This window comes from Arachis duranensis, chromosome 4, assembly GCF_000817695.3.
Source record: "Arachis duranensis cultivar V14167 chromosome 4, aradu.V14167.gnm2.J7QH, whole genome shotgun sequence".
Classification (NCBI taxonomy): domain Eukaryota; kingdom Viridiplantae; phylum Streptophyta; class Magnoliopsida; order Fabales; family Fabaceae; genus Arachis; species Arachis duranensis.
The window spans coordinates 9,050,369-9,065,576 of NC_029775.3; the positions used below are offsets into that span (position 1 = coordinate 9,050,369).

Sequence of the window (15,208 nt, forward strand, 5' to 3'; positions counted from 1 at the left end):
GAATATTCGCAAGGGTTATACTCAGTCAAATTGCAAAGATCTTTATATGGTCTAAAGCAATCTGGACGAATGTGGTACAATCGTCTTACTGAGTATCTGGCCAAAAACGGTTTCAAGAATGATGACATCTGCCCATGTGTTTTCATAAAGAAAACTACATCTGTGTTCATTATAATTGCTGTGTACGTTGATGATTTAAATATCATTGGGACTCCTGAAGAGATTCCAACAATTATAAAAACTCTAAAAGAAGAGTTTGAGATGAAAGATCTTGGAAAGACTAAATTTTGTCTCGGCCTGCAGATCGAGCATATAAAAGACGGGATCTTTATTCATCAAACAACATACACAAAAAAGATCTTGAAGAAATTTTATATGGATAAGTCACATCCATTAAGTACCCCAATGATCGTAAGATCTTTGGATGTGAAAAAGAATCAATTCCGTCCTAAAGAAGAAAATGAGGATATCCTTGGTCCTGAAGTACCGTATCTTAGTGCCATTGGAGCACTAATGTATCTTGCTAATAATACGTGACCTGACATATCATTCGCGGTGAATTTACTAGAAAGGTATAGTTCCTCTCCAACCAGAAGACATTGGAGTGGAATCAAACAAATTTTTCGATATCTTCATGGAACGGTTGATATGGGATTGTTTTATCCCTACGGATCCAAGTCACAACTAGTTGGCTATGCAGATACCGGATACTTGTCTGATCCATATAAAGGGAGATCTCAAATAGGATACCTGTATACATATGGTGGTACAGCTATATCTTGGAGGTCCACGAAACAGACAATTGCTGCAACATCTTCTAATCATGCTGAAATACTGGCGATTCATGAAGCTAGTCGCGAGTGTTTTTGGCTGAGGAGTTTGATTCAATATATTATGTCATCATGTGGACTGATTGATCATAAGATAGCTCCAACTATCCTGTTTGAAGATAATACAGCATGCATTGCTCAACTTAAAGGCGGATACATTAAAGGCGATAGAACAAAGCACATTTCTCCCAAATTCTTCTTCACTCATGATCTTCAAAATCAAGGGACAATTGATGTCCAACAGATCCGCTCAAGTGACAATCTGGCAGATTTATTTACAAAGTCACTCCCAAAATCCTCCTTTGAAAGATTGGTACATGAGATTGGGATGCGCCGATTTCGAGACATTAAATGATGTCGGCAAGAGGGGGAGACTGTACTCTTTTTTCCTTGGTCAGGTTTTTTTCCCATTGGGTTTTTCTTGACAAGGTTTTTAATGAGGCAGTTCCCATTACAAAGGATATTGTACTCTTTTTCCTTCACTAAGGTTTTTCCCACAGGGTTTTCTTTTAGTAAGGTTTTAACGAGGCAATAATCCTAAATGGACATCCAAGGGGGAGTGTTACGATATGGATGTCCATATCCATTCTATGTCTACTCAGCAAGCACTCTTGGAAAGCACATGCATTTAAGAATGTGCGGTGCATGCTTTCCAACCTTTGAAAATGTGAACCTTGAATTTGTATAAATAGAGGAATGATCTTAGGCTTTAAGCAGCAACATAAGCAAGTAATAAAAAAACCTATTCCCTCTTTATGTTACAATTAAATACTCTTCTCCTTATATTTCTACTACAATTCTTTCTCTTCTTTTATTTTATAAGTATTTTAAATTCTATTTTCTATTACTCTTTACATATAATATTAATAGCAATATTAATCATCTTTATTATATTGAGATAGTAACAATAAACAAATGCAATTCTCTCTCTTTTTGTTTTTAATACTTCTTTCTATCTTTGTATATATATACACAATACAACATATAATATTATTATATATATATAAATATTATTGAGCTAATTATTTTAATACTAGAGTCTTCTATTTATACATCTTTATTTTATATCTTTTATTTATTTTACAACAGGTTGAATAGCACTCCATAGTGACTAATTTTAGTGTTACGTTAGTTTTCTCATTTAATATTTTTAAATTGCCGTTTATATTCCAAGAGTAGTTTTTAATGTATATTTAAAAAAAAGACAAAGTATAATTTAAAATTTGAAATTTAATTATAAAGAAAATAAGTTATAATGCTGAAATATTATTTTAAGTACAAAATCATTTTGCAGATCCTCCTATTATTTCACTTTTAAAGTTCAAATTGAAAAAAATCCCACACCTTACTCAAAAGATGGTAATTTTTTAATTTTTAATCATTACTTTTAAAAAAAAGAGTCTTTACTATGCAGGTATAATTGCTGAAGTAATTACATTTTGCCAATTGTTTTACAACTTATTGACGAATTTATTTTCTACTTCTGTTTATCAAATTTGAAATATTTGTCCATTTATGTTTTTTTTTAATAAATACATATGATCTAATAATCTGTTTTTATATGAATCCGATTTATATATTGTTCCGTCCTGAATGCGCTGAGGTCTGTGGCTCTCAGTCGAACACCTGGATTCTTGACCGAGCTATACGTCGTCCAGGTACAACAATGCGATTCTAACCTCGGTTTTCTGAAACACCGCGGCGGGAGCACCTGCACAAAGCACTCCGACGCTCAAGTAAGTATCTGAATTATAAAGGAATAAAGAATAATAAGTGAGAATGAGTACTGTGACCTGAGTCTTTACGAGTTAGAGGGATTAGTTTTATAGACGTCTTGCATTGGTGGTGGACCTCGTAGGTTCCGATTTCTCTGGTGAGTGCATTTATCAGTATCTTTGACTTGTGTAGAGTCATGTTTGGGTAGTGTAGTCTGTTTGAGGATAACGGTTTAGAAGATAACGTTGGTCTTATAATTAGTGACATGTGCTATTTGTTTGTTTCCGCTCTTTGAGGTCGGTTCTTAACTGGGTTTGTTAGCCGATTATTAGGGGGTACACGTCATAGCCTCCAAGGTCGTCTAGTGTTTTGTATAGAATGGTAGGCGAGCTTTAGTGATGTATTTGACTTTCATACGTGGCTAAATATTGTTTTGCTTTGAAAAATCTTGAATAAGTTTTGAATGGTTTTACTTGTGTGTCTTCGCAAGTCGTGTCGCCTTTATTGTGTTTTATTGCCTTTTGGGTTTTCCACGTTTCTTAGTGGGTGTGAATTAACTTACCCACTACAATAGTGGGCTTGCAATAATAGTTACCTTCTTTATTTTGGAAATTACGCTTCGTTGCTTCCTCTTCTCGCCGTTTTATTCTCGCTATGTCTTCGAAAGGTTAGTGTTTCTTTTATTTTCTTTTACTGTTGCTGTTCGTTTCCTTTTCATGGCGGGAGAAAAGTTAAAAGAAATTAGGGAAGATGATCCGTATCACTGGGTTCATGATGACGTTAGAACCCGTTCTTTTTCTTTTATTAGTGTCGAGTCCCTTTCTGAGTTGAGGGGTTTGGACTTTATTAGGGGTGGTTCTGGTGTTGTCGTTGAGCTTCAACCCTGTTCCAGTAGTGATAGGGTTTGTGAGAGAAGGGGTGATTGGGAGTATTTTTACATGTATACTCCGTGTATGATTGAGCTTGGTGTGAAGTTCCCCTTTTCTTCTTTCGAGTGTGACGTACTTACTCAACTCAACTGTGCGTCGTCGCAGTTGCACCCAAATTCCTGGGAGTTTCTCCATGCCTTCCAGTGTTTTATGGATCACCTTTCATTTCCTTGTTCATTGTCGTTATTCTTCTCGCTTTTTCAGGCGAAAGGTGTTCGTAAGGGTTTGTGGGTCTGTCTTAGCAGTTTCCCAGGTTGGTCTCTCTTCCTTCTTTACAAATCTTCTTTTAAGAATTTTAAGTCTCTCTTTGTTAAAGTCCGTTCGGCCGAGTCTGAGTATCCTTTTTATTTGGACGATGAACTTAGTGAGAAATTTCCCCTCTACTGGTATTCTGAGCCGAGCCAAATCCTTGAGGCTTCCGAACGGAGTGAGGAGGAGGAGCTTATGATGGACTTTCTTGTTGAGAGTGTTGCTGCTGGGGAGTGTATGTCCATTCCTGATATTTTTCATTTATATGATTTGGGTGATAGTGAGGGTCTGAAAGCGTACATAGGTAATGTTTTTGGTTGTATGTTGTTTGTGTTGGTTTTTGTTGAGTTTTCTGATATTGATGGTTTCTTGTAGGTGGACGAGTTCCTCTGTTGGATCCCAACAAGTTGCAGTCTTTCTTAAATAAGAAGAAAGAGAAGGGGTTGGTGGCTCTGGTGATCGAGAGGATGCTGGAGAGCAAGCTTTCTCTTCTGTTGCCCATCCCACATCTTCGTTCAAGAGGAAGAGGGATGATGTGTCCTTGGAGGTTATCTCAGAGGGTGGTCAGGAGGCCGTGGGTGGTGGGGAGCTCGCTTTTGATCGTCAGAAGAAGCTTCATGGCTTTATTGCTGGATCTAGTTCTCATTCCCTTTGGAGCGAGTAGTTTAACTTTGTCGAGCTCTCTGATAGGGCATCACAGTATCCTAGTGATATGCTTATGACTCGTCGAATTGGTGTGGAGGCGCTTGGCAAGTTCGTTCAGGTAGTTTTTGTTCTTGCTTTAGTTCTGTTTGTTTTTCTTAATCTTGTTTTTCACCTCGGGCGAGTGTTTGTAGGTTGTTGCTTCTCGTTTACTCTGCGTTGGCCGTACTGCCGAGCTCATTGGCACCGAGCAGTAGGAGGTGGTGGACAAAGCTGCTGATTTGGAGAAGTCGTATAAAGCAAGAATCGCTGAATTGGAGAAATCAGTGAAAGAGAAAGAGGATGTTGCTGTTAGTGCTGTTGCTCGAGCAAAGGAATATGAGGAGGATGTGATCCGTTTGAGGGATCAGATTCGTCTGTTGCAGGCCGAGGTGAAGGAAAATGATGTTGCTAAAGGTGAACTCACAGCCCGAGTCCATGAGTTGGAGGAAAATGGAATGGAGATGTTTTTTTACAGCTTTGAGCGTGCTGTGAGCTAAATTGCTTTGCTGGCTCCGGAGTTTGATAAGGATCGGCTTGACATGACCAAGATAGTGGTCGGTGGTAAACTAGTTGTGGATGGGACTGTAGAGAAGCACAGCGAGATTGTTCCTCCCTCTTAGTTGTAATTTGATGTTTGGTAGTCTTTGTTTTGACTAAGTTAGGTTTTGGTAGACCGATGTTTGGTCTTTTGGACTTATGTTATTTTCGGCTTGTTGTATGTTTAAAATGATGCTTTGTTTTGGCCGAGGTTCGGCAATATGACTTTGTAAGCGTATACTTTGTTAGTTTTGTCTTTTGTTAGTTTGAAATTTGGAATTGTTTGAAAAAGTGAGTCATACTCGTTTGTTTGAATGTATTGGGCGTCCGGCCTCATTAAAACCCTCCTTAGGCAAAACCCTTCTTTTGGGAAAAAAGCTCTAAGGGGGAAAAAGAGTACATTCATTTGCTAAGTTGTACAAACTATGATCTATACATCTTTAATGAAGAGATATTCCAGTTTCCTGGTATTGTGTTGCCTTGCAACGTCTGAAGTTGGTATGCTCCCATACCGAGTACTTTTGCTACTCGGAAAGGCCCTTCCCAATTTGCGGCGACCTTGCCGTGTGCTGGAGGTCGTCTGGATTCTTCTGTTCGTCTAAGTACTAGGTCGTCTTCCATAAATGTCCTTGGCACTACTCTCTTATTGTGCTTCCTTTCTGCCAGTTTTTTCTGGGCTTTTTGTTTGATGGCGGCGATTTTCCTGTCTTCTTCGGCCAGGTCAAGCTCAATATTTCTGGCACTTATATTTTGTTGTTCATTGTATAGCTTGGCTCTTAGTGTGGGTACCCCGATTTCCACGGGGATTAATGCTTCTGAGCCACAGACTAACTTGAAGGGTGTTTCGCCCGTGGTGTTATGTACTGTGATGTTATAGCTCCACAATATTTTTGGGATTAGCTCGGCCCATTCTCCCTTCGCATTATCGAGCTTTCTCTTTATTGCCTGCAATACAACTCGGTTAGCAGCTTCGGCCTGTCCATTAGTTTATGGGTGTTCGACCGAGCTAAAGTGATGCTGTATATTAAAATTTTTTAGAAATGAGCCGAGCTTATTATCTGTAAATTATCTACAATTGTCTAATATTATTTCCTTTGGTATTCCAAATCGGCATATTATGTTTTTCCATATAAAAGATCGTACCTTTTCGGCTGTTATCCTTGTTAAGGGTTGTGCTTTTATCCATTTTGAGAAGTAGTCTATTGATATTAAAAGGAATTTTACCTGTCCTGACGCTATTGGAAATGGGCCGAGGATATCGAGCCCCCATCTGTTGAAAGGCCAGCTTACCTCCATGCTGTGTAATACCTCGGCCGGCTTTGTAGAGATGACTTCGTGTTTTTGGCATTTGTTACATGCCTGGACTTTTGCTATGCAATCTCTCTTCATGGTTGGCCAGTAGTATCCTGTTCGGGCTATCTTTGTGGCGAGAGCTCGTCCTTTTATGTGATTTCCGCATACACCCTCGTGAACCTCGTCCATCACCTCTCTTGCGTCATCTTTGCTTAAGCATTTTAGCAATGGTTGTGAGAAACCGCGCCTGTACAGCTCTCCTGTTATTTTTGTATAGAAGCTCGCTTTACGTCTGAACTGTTGTGGGTTGAGCTCGTCCATGGGTATGGTACCTGTATTTATGTACTCAAGGAAAGGTGTTCTCCAATCATGGAGGCAGTTAATGTTTTCTATGTATAATAATTCAATGCTGGGTTTTGTAAGTGTAAGTTGTGATAGTGCTGATGTTTGTGTATCTGCCCTAGTGGCGGCGAGTTTGGATAAAATGTCTGCTCTAACATTTTGTTCTCTATGCACATGTAGTATAGTAAATGAGCTAAATTTCGAAATGAGATCCTTTGCTATGAGCCAGTATTGTTCTAGCAAAGGATCTTTTACCTGGAATTCTCCTCGGATCTGTTGGACCACCAGGAGGGAGTCGCAATGTGCTGTCAGGCTTTGTACTTGATGGCTTAAGGCGAGCTTGAGTCCTGCTATGAGGGCCTCATACTCGGCCTGGTTGTTGCTGGCCGAGAAGTGGAACTGGAGAGCTTGTTCAGCTACCACTTTGTCTCCTTCTTTCAGGATTATCCCGGGTCCACTTTCTTCTCGACTAGACGCTCCATCCACATGTAACTCCCATGCTTTGTTGTGCTCATCAGCAGTTAGTTCCGTGATGAAATTGGTGAGGATCTGTGCTTTGATGGCTGATCTAGGCTGAAACTGACTGTCGAGTTCTGAGAGCTCAACTGACGATTTGGTTAGGCGTCCGGCTAGTTCTGGTTTTGTCAATATTTGCCTTAGTGGGTGGTTTGTCCTTACTATTATTGTGCGGCTTTGGAAATACTGCCTTAGTCTTCTTGCTGTGACCACGAGTGTTAAGGCTAGCTGCTCTATCCTCGGATACCTTTGTTCCGCTGGTTGCATGACTCTGCTGACGAAGTATACTGGTTGTTGTGCCTTTCCTATCTCAATGACAAGAGCCGAGCTTATAGAGTGATTGGAAATAGACAAATATAAATATAGTGGTTTACCAACTACAGGTCTTTGCAGCACTGGTGGTGATGATAAGATAGTTTTAAGCTCAGCAAACGCCTTCTCGCATTCTGTTTTCCACTGAAATTTTTTATTCTTTAAGATCGTCTGGAAGAACAGGTATGATCGGCTTGATACTGCGGCTACCCTTCTTGCTAATTGTTGTACCTCTTTCATCGTTTTAGGGCTTGCCATGTTGAATATTGCTTCGCATTTTTCAGAGTTCGCTTCAATTCCTCGTGAGGTTAGCATAAATCCAAGGAATTTTCCTCCTTGAACTCCAAAGGCGCATTTCTCCGGGTTGAGTCTCATATGTATGATCGGATCTGTTCGAATATTTCCTTGAGGTCGTCGTAGTGTGATTGCTCTTGGGTGATCTTGGCCACCATATCGTCTACATAAATTTCTATGTTCCGACCTATTTGGTGCCGGAATACTTTGTCCATCAGTCGTTGGTAGGTTGCACCTGCATTCTTTAGACCAAATGGCATGACTCTATAACAGAAATTACCATGCTCAGTTATGAATGCTGTCTTGCTTTGGTCTTCTGGATGCATGAGGATTTGGTTGTAGCCAGAGTATGCATCCATGAAGCTCAAGCTTTTGAAACCTGATTCATTGTCTACGAGTTTATCAATGCACAGCAAAGGGTAAGCATCTTTAGGGCATGCTTTGTTTAAATCTGTAAAGTCGACGCACATGCGCCATTTACCTGAGTTTTTTCTTACCATTACCATGTTTGAGAGCCACGTGGTAAATCGAATTTCTTTGATGAAGTTGGCTTTAAGGAGCTTCTCTGTTTCTTCTAAGGCTGCCCTTGATTTTTCCGCCCCGAGGTTTCTCTTCTTCTGAGCTATAGGCCGGCTTGTCCTGTTAGTGGCTAGTTTGTGGCAGATTACGTCTGGGCTTATGCCGAGCATGTCTGCCGAGGTCCAGGTGAATAAGTCAGCATTGGCTTGTAATAATCTTATCAGCTCCGACCTCTGCTGTCCCTGTAGTACTTGACTGAGGTATGTTACCTGTTCTGGTGTGTGGGTCAGTTGAATCTTTTCGAGCTTATCTGCTGGTTGAGGTCTTTCTTGGGTGTCCCCTCGAGGATCAAGCTCGGCCAGGGACAAGACTTCCGTGCCATGTATCAATTGGACCTCACGTTGTTTCCGGCCTGTGTCCGACCTTTTTAGGCTTGCATTATAGCATTGCCGAGCTTGTTGGCGGTCAGAATGTATTGTCGCTATTTTGCCGCCTTGTGCCTGAAATTTTACACATAGATGATAAGTAGATATGACTGCTCTGAACATGTTCAGAGCAGGTCTTTCGAGAATAATATTGTAAGGACTAGGGCAATCAACTATTAGGTACTATATGTCTAAGGTTCTTGATAGCGGGTTATCTCCCATCGTTGTCCTTAGCCATATATAACCTTTGATCAGCACTCTTTCTCCAGAGAATCCTACTAATTCTCCGGATGAGGGTTGCATTAGTTTTTCGGATAGATTCATTTTTGAAAAAGTAGAGTAAAAGAGGACATCTGCACTACTACTTGGGTCCAAAAGGACTTTTCTTACCAAAAGGTTGCCTGTTTGGATAGAGATTACCACCGGATCGTCTGAGTGAGGGGCGGCCGAGCATAAGTCAGTTTGATTGAAAGTGATTTCTAGGTCAGGCGTGTTTTTTTCGTTTGGTGGCGTTGTTCCTTCGATCGCTAGCATTGCACGGTAGCTTCGCTTCCGTGCCGAGGTTATTTCGCCTCCTCCCGCGAATCCCTCGGATATACAATTTATAACCCTTTAAGGTGGGTTGTTGTTTGACCATTTATTGGTATCTTTGCTTGCCGAGGTTTGTTGGCGTTCCTCTTTGTTCCCATCGCTCTCTTTGTACTTCTGTCCTTCTATGTACTTATCTAGGAGGCCCTGCCGAGCTAGTCTTTCTAGGAGATCTTTGGCTATCGCGCACTCGTCGGTTGTGTGACCATATTTTTGGTGGAAGGCATAGTGTTTGCTTTTGTCGACGAATCGCTGATCTTGGTAGCTTCCAGCTCTTGCTGGTGGTTTTATAATCTTGGCGTTGAGTATCTCTTTGATTATCTTTTTACTATTCGTATTGAATCTGGTGTAGTTGTCAAATTTTGGGGTGAGCTTGAATGGTTTGCCGAGGTCTTTAGTGCTCACCGATCTGGGTGTTTTGTCGTCTTCCCTTCTTGGTCTTCTTTCGGTTTTGTCAGCCTCACAGAGTCCTTCAATCTCCATTTGTCCCGCTGCTCTTTCCCGAAATTCTTCTAGTGTCTTTGGTTTTGTAACCGCGATTATTTCTCTGAATTTTCCGGTTCGGAGACCGGCTTTGAGGGCATGTAGGTGGACGGCAGGGTTTAGATCAGGTAATTCCATGGTAGTATCTGTGAATCTAGTCATATAATCCTTCAAGCTTTCTTGTGGACCCTGACGGATGGTGCTGAGATAGTCTGATCCGTGTACGTAGATTCGTGCTGCTGCAAAGTAGTCGATGAAAGACTTCGCTAGTTCCTCGAAAGAGGCGATTGATCCTACAGGTAATTTTGAAAATCAAAGCAAAGCGGCTCCGTCAAGGTAAGTAGGAAAAGCTCTGCAAAGGACAGGATCGTTATTAGGTCCGTTAAAAAACATCATAGATTGAAATTTTTTAATGTGAGCCCGGGGGTCACCAATTCTCTTGTATGGCTCAAGAGAGGAAGGGAGTGTGAAATGCTTCGGCATTTGATAATTCGTGATTTCCTCAGAGAATGGGTTGTCCAAGGTCAGTTTATCCTTGGGGTGGTTGACACCTATTAGATCGGTGCCGCCTTGGGTTGAGCCTTTGGAATTGCCCTCCTCTCGCTTGCTGTTCTAGGTTGATAGCTCTGCTAGCCTCTTGACTTCCGCTTGCAGCTCGGCCATCTGGGCCATGATTTTGGCCTGACTGAGTTGGTGAACTTGTCGGCCATGTCGGAAGGTTGATAAACCCTGCGTAAAAGAAGAAAGTAAAGTGTAATGTGGAGATGAAGTGGGGTTAGATATCGGGCCCCACGGAGGACGCCAAATGTTCCGTCCTAAATGCGCCGAGGCCTGTGGCTCTCAGTCGAGCACGTGGATTCTTGACCGAGCTATACGTCGTCCAGGTACAACGATGCGATTCTAACCTCGGCTTTCTGAAACACGGCGGCGGGAGCAACTACACAAAGCACTCCGACGCTCAAGTAAGTATCTGAGTTATAAAAGAATAAAGAATAATAAGTGAGAATGAGTGACCTGAGTCTTTATGAGTTAGAAGAATTAGTTTTATAGACGTCTTGCGTTAATTGTGGACCTCGTAGGTTCCGATTTCTCTAATGAGTGCAGTTATCAGTATCTTTGACTTGTGTAGAGTCGTGTTTTGGTAGTGTAGTCTGTTTGAGGATAACGGTTTAGAAGATAACGTTGGTCTTATAATTAGTGACATGTGTTGTTTGTTTGTTTCCGCTCTTTGAGGTCGGTTCGTAACTGGGTTTGTTAGCCAATTATTAGGGGTACTGATAAACCCCAATTTGACGGTTTATCTTGTATTGAATTTAGAGTATTTTGTAGACCTTTTCTCACATTTACCCAATGAATTAGCATGGTTTTATAACTTCTCCTTTAATTGTGCTTAAGAGTGAAAACATGCTTTTTAGGTCTTAAAATAAATAAATTTAATTCACCTTGATTCCATTAGATGCCTTGATATGTTTGTTAAGTGATTTAAGGTTTAGGGGGCAAAGATTGGATCAAGGGAATGAAGAAAGAAGCATGAAAAGTTGGAGAACTCATGAAGAAATGAAAGAACCGGAAAGCTGTCAAGCCAACCTCTTCGCACTTAAACAACCATAACTTGAGCTACAGAGGTCCAAATGATGCGGTTCCAGTTGGGTTAGAAAGCTAACATCCGGGGCTTCGAAACGATATAAGATTTGCCATAGTTGCTACATGTATGGTGGCGCGCACGCGCATAGTACGCGCACGTGCCGTTGCTGCCACCTGGTTCACTTAAAGCAAAACGTGGCCAGCGATTTTAGAAGTATTGTGGGCCCAATCCAGCTCATTTTTGATGCTATTTAAGCCAAGGAATGAAGGAGGAATGAATATACTTTCATACTTTACAAGTTAGTTACCATTAGTCATAGTTTAGTTTTAGAAGTAGTTTCTAGAGATAGAAGCTCTCACTTCTCTCTAGGATTAGGATTAGGATTAGGTTTAGTTCTTAGATCTAGATTTTGATTCATCTTCTTCTACTTCTATCTCTCAATTCTTTGTTGTTAGATTCACCTTCTTCTATTCTTTTATTGTAATTTCCTTTATGTTGTTCTTGCATTTTGTTGTAGATCTACTATTGTTCCTTCCATTTTCTTTCAATTTAATAAGAGGTAATTCATAATAATTGTTCTTCTTTGCTTTTCTATTGTTGATCTCTTGCTTTTGTAGTTAGATCTCTCTTTAATTCTTGCAATTTATGTTGTTTACTTCTATTGCACTTTATGTGTTTGTTGAAATGTCTCTTATAGATATAGTATAGATTTTGTTCCTCTTGGCCTAGGTAGAGTAATTAGTGACACTTGAGTTATCTAATTCCTTTGTTGATTGATAATTGGAGAGATTGCTAATTGGTTTGGAGTGCACTAAAGCTAGTCCTTCCTTGGGAGTTGGCTAGGACTTGTGGCTCAAGTCAATTCATCCACTTGACTTTCCTTTATTTAGTAAGGGTTAACTAAAAATCCAATCATCAGGTACACGTCATATATAATTTAAAAAATATAGTTTGATAAAACGATTTTAAATACATAATTAATTAAAATGATTTGAAGGAAAAAAATATTTTAACTCTCTAAAAATAATTTCAGTTCGATAAAATGACTCTAAATACTATTAAAATATACTTTAAATAGAATAAGTTTGTTTCAATAAAATGTAAATTGCTATATCCATATGAATTATTCAATTTAAAATATTCTAAAACAAAAAGTAAAACAAACACAAAGTTAATACATGATTTATTAAGTAGATAAATTTTCTTTTAATGTTAAATATGTGTATATATATCTTTTAATGTTAAATATGTTTATATTCAATTGTATAGGTTAGTATTTCTCCATTTTCTATCCATTTATTCACCAATGTTCTAGCATCAACCTACAAAATTCTACCATCCAATTTAAAAAAGTAAATAAGTTAATTCATAAAGTTTTTCTCTAGGGTAATGTTCTACAAGCTCATGTTCTCCAATGCCAAATTTGGTGCCTCTAAGGTTGCGGCATTGGCCACAAGATTTCCATCTTTAATCTTGACGGGGCTAACCTCAGAGAGAAGGTCCAAACATGGTGCTGCTTGACATACCCCTTGAAGCAGGGAGTGAGCATTATAATACCCTAAAACAAATTGTTGAGTGACATCACTCGACGGATCATAAGCTAAAGGAGGCCCAGATGTCGACGGATAATAAGCTGAAATTTGCATCATCTCAATCAAACAATTTAACAAATCAAGATTGACATCAATTAATCGTAAGATCAACTGAAACGGTAGATTATCATACATACAGGATATCCAGATAATGATGGTTTATCAGGTTGGGGAACACGAAACTTCGATTCCAAGTCGTGAAACTGAAGTTTTATCATATGGATGTAGTGTTCTGACAAGTCAATGGTGCCAGATGCCTTTAAGAGACTCAAACACAAACAGTTGATAGAACCAATGTAAAGCATCATTTAAGGCGTCCATGGCAAGCCGACGGCCTTGGATGGTGGTGAGATCGCAGGAGAGAGCAATGTGGGTGCAGAGTGCTCCCAGGTTGAAGAGAACAGAGGCCTTTTCCAAATGGATGTTATGCTGAGAAGAGTCTTGTTGAGGGTTGATGGCATTGTACCAAACAAAGATAGGCGGGTTGGGTGAGGCATTCATAGGGAAGATAGGCTCAATCATGCAAAGGCATTTGAAATAACAGATGAGGCAGTCACGGCGAAGGGGTAGCGAAAGGTCATCACGCAGCATCTCATTGCGCAATTTGTGTAGCATTTGGAGAAGGCCTTCTACTCTGTTTGCCACGCTCTCAGAGTATTTGAGGACAAAGTAACTGCGCAGGGACTCATAGAGATTCAAGGACTCGCTCTTCTTCAAAGGAAGGAATGCAAGAATATCTGACGATGAAGAAGACAAGGAAGATTGGAGGATTGCCGAATTTGTTGGATAAGGAGGAGGCATGTCCCATGGGTAAGCCACCAGCTTTCCATACTTCATCATCTTGAAAGGATTGTACTCCGAGAGGTTAAGGTCAATGTACGTTTGTTTTCGTGTTCGTTTTCGTTCTCCGTACATCGGCTTGTGTTTCTTTGAGGGCCTGCAGCAAATCCCTCTAACTAATATCTCAGGGACACATTCTGCATCATGATCAAGAGCACAAGATTCGACCTTTGAGTCGCTCGGATTTGGGTAGGATGTATGATTGCCTCTGACGAGCCTCTGCCTGAAAGAATATCTTCTTCTGGTAAAGATGAGTTACCCAGGTTCGGTCAAAAGAGTGGACATGTTTCCGTGCAGCCGAATCAGTAGGTATCAGTGCATATGCTCTACGATAAAGCTTAGAAACCTAAACATCATCATCATCAATTCATCATCATTAGAATGAAGAATAAATGTAAAATCAATCAAGAGTGAAGACTGACCGATATAAACAATAGGGCACATCGGTGTTGTTGGAGAGCGTAACTGGCGTCGTTGTTGTTCAGTTCTTCCCGTAATTCGAGCTCGGAAGCCTGAGCGGAGAAGAGGAGGTGCAGAAACTCCGCGAAGACGACAGTCAAATCGAGGGTGGCGACCACGTCCTTGGCAAAAACCTGCCAGAGTTGGAGGAAGAAATTGGCGGCAACTTTGAAGGCTTCCATTGCAAGGTGACGGCCAAGGGCGGTGGTACGGTCGCAAGAAGCAGCAATCTGGCTGTAGATGGCTCCGAGGTTGAAGACAGCAGCGGCCTTCTCCAATTGGATGGCGCTGCGCTGTCGTGAGGGATCGATAAGTCCAGATTTTGAAAAAGTCAAGGACTTAAATGAACATGAAGAATCGATAAGTCCAAATTTAAAAAAAGTCAAAAATTTAAATATATTTTCAAATTCTCCCGAATCTAAATGTCTGCGAATCAAAATGTCAATGACCTATTTGTCCTTTTTTCCTAAGGAAAACTCTCTCTAAAGTGATAATGATCGGATTCATAAAGATTATTTTTGTAATCTTGAAGTAATGTTCATAAGAATAACGAAGAGAAGATTATTTTTTCTTAGATTCACCATACTGCTTGATAAGTTACAGTTTGAAAGTCACCAAAAATAATTTACATTTAAAAAAAGCTTTTTTTACGAAAAAAAAAACGGTTATCAATGATTCATTGTAAAAGTTCTAAACTTCTAATAGATCACGTCCATAACCTTTTTAGTCGAAGCCCAATTCTCATGGTCCATTTCTTGGCACAATTTAAAAAATGATAACACCAGTTCGACCCAACTGAAAAACGTTCTTGGCACACGAGTCTTTTATAACAACAACAATAAAGACACAAACAAAATTTCTTTTGATTTTTCTTAACTAATTTACAATATTCTAATTTTTTTTTTATTTTGAACGGTGGCAAGGATTCGCGGGAGATGTGTTTTGTCTCTGCTTCCATTTATATTTACGCGAGAAAGATAATATGAAAATATATTGGTTCTTAAATATATATACC

At 40.0% G+C, this 15,208-nt stretch overlaps 2 protein-coding genes across 2 annotated transcripts; both read right to left on the bottom strand.

Moving 5' to 3' along the window:
• Positions 1-5,368: 5,368 nt before the first annotated feature.
• On the bottom strand, positions 5,369-7,783 carry LOC107483157 (uncharacterized). Its single transcript, XM_016103778.1, has 2 exons — positions 6,170-7,783; positions 5,369-5,920 (listed from the first exon to the last, which is right to left on the bottom strand). Exons 1-2 carry the CDS (start codon positions 7,781-7,783, stop codon positions 5,369-5,371), a joined length of 2,166 nt encoding a protein of 721 aa, XP_015959264.1.
• A 6,099-nt stretch (positions 7,784-13,882) lies between these two features.
• Positions 13,883-14,945, bottom strand: LOC107483156 (vacuolar-sorting protein BRO1-like). The gene is made up of 3 exons (XM_016103777.3): positions 14,913-14,945; positions 14,157-14,531; positions 13,883-14,080 (listed from the first exon to the last, which is right to left on the bottom strand). The coding sequence occupies exons 1-3, from the start codon at positions 14,943-14,945 to the stop codon at positions 13,883-13,885; spliced, it is 606 nt and encodes a 201-aa protein (XP_015959263.2).
• Between the last annotated feature and the right edge of the window lie 263 nt (positions 14,946-15,208).

Excerpts from the sequence above, each read along its gene's own strand:
- LOC107483157 (XM_016103778.1), bottom strand. The coding sequence starts at position 7,783 with ATGAGACTCAACCCGGAGAAATGCGCCTTTGGAGTTCAAGGAGGAAAA. Across the intron at positions 5,921-6,169 it reads TTCCAATAGCGTCAGGACAG|GCCGAAGCTGCTAACCGAGT; the intron begins GTAAAATTCCTT and ends ACTAATGGACAG.
- LOC107483156 (XM_016103777.3), bottom strand. The coding sequence starts at position 14,945 with ATGGACCATGAGAATTGGGCTTCGACTAAAAAG. Across the intron at positions 14,532-14,912 it reads ATTGGGCTTCGACTAAAAAG|TCCTTGACTTTTTCAAAATC; the intron begins GTTATGGACGTG and ends TGTTCATTTAAG. Across the intron at positions 14,081-14,156 it reads GTGCCCTATTGTTTATATCG|GTTTCTAAGCTTTATCGTAG; the intron begins GTCAGTCTTCAC and ends GATGATGTTTAG.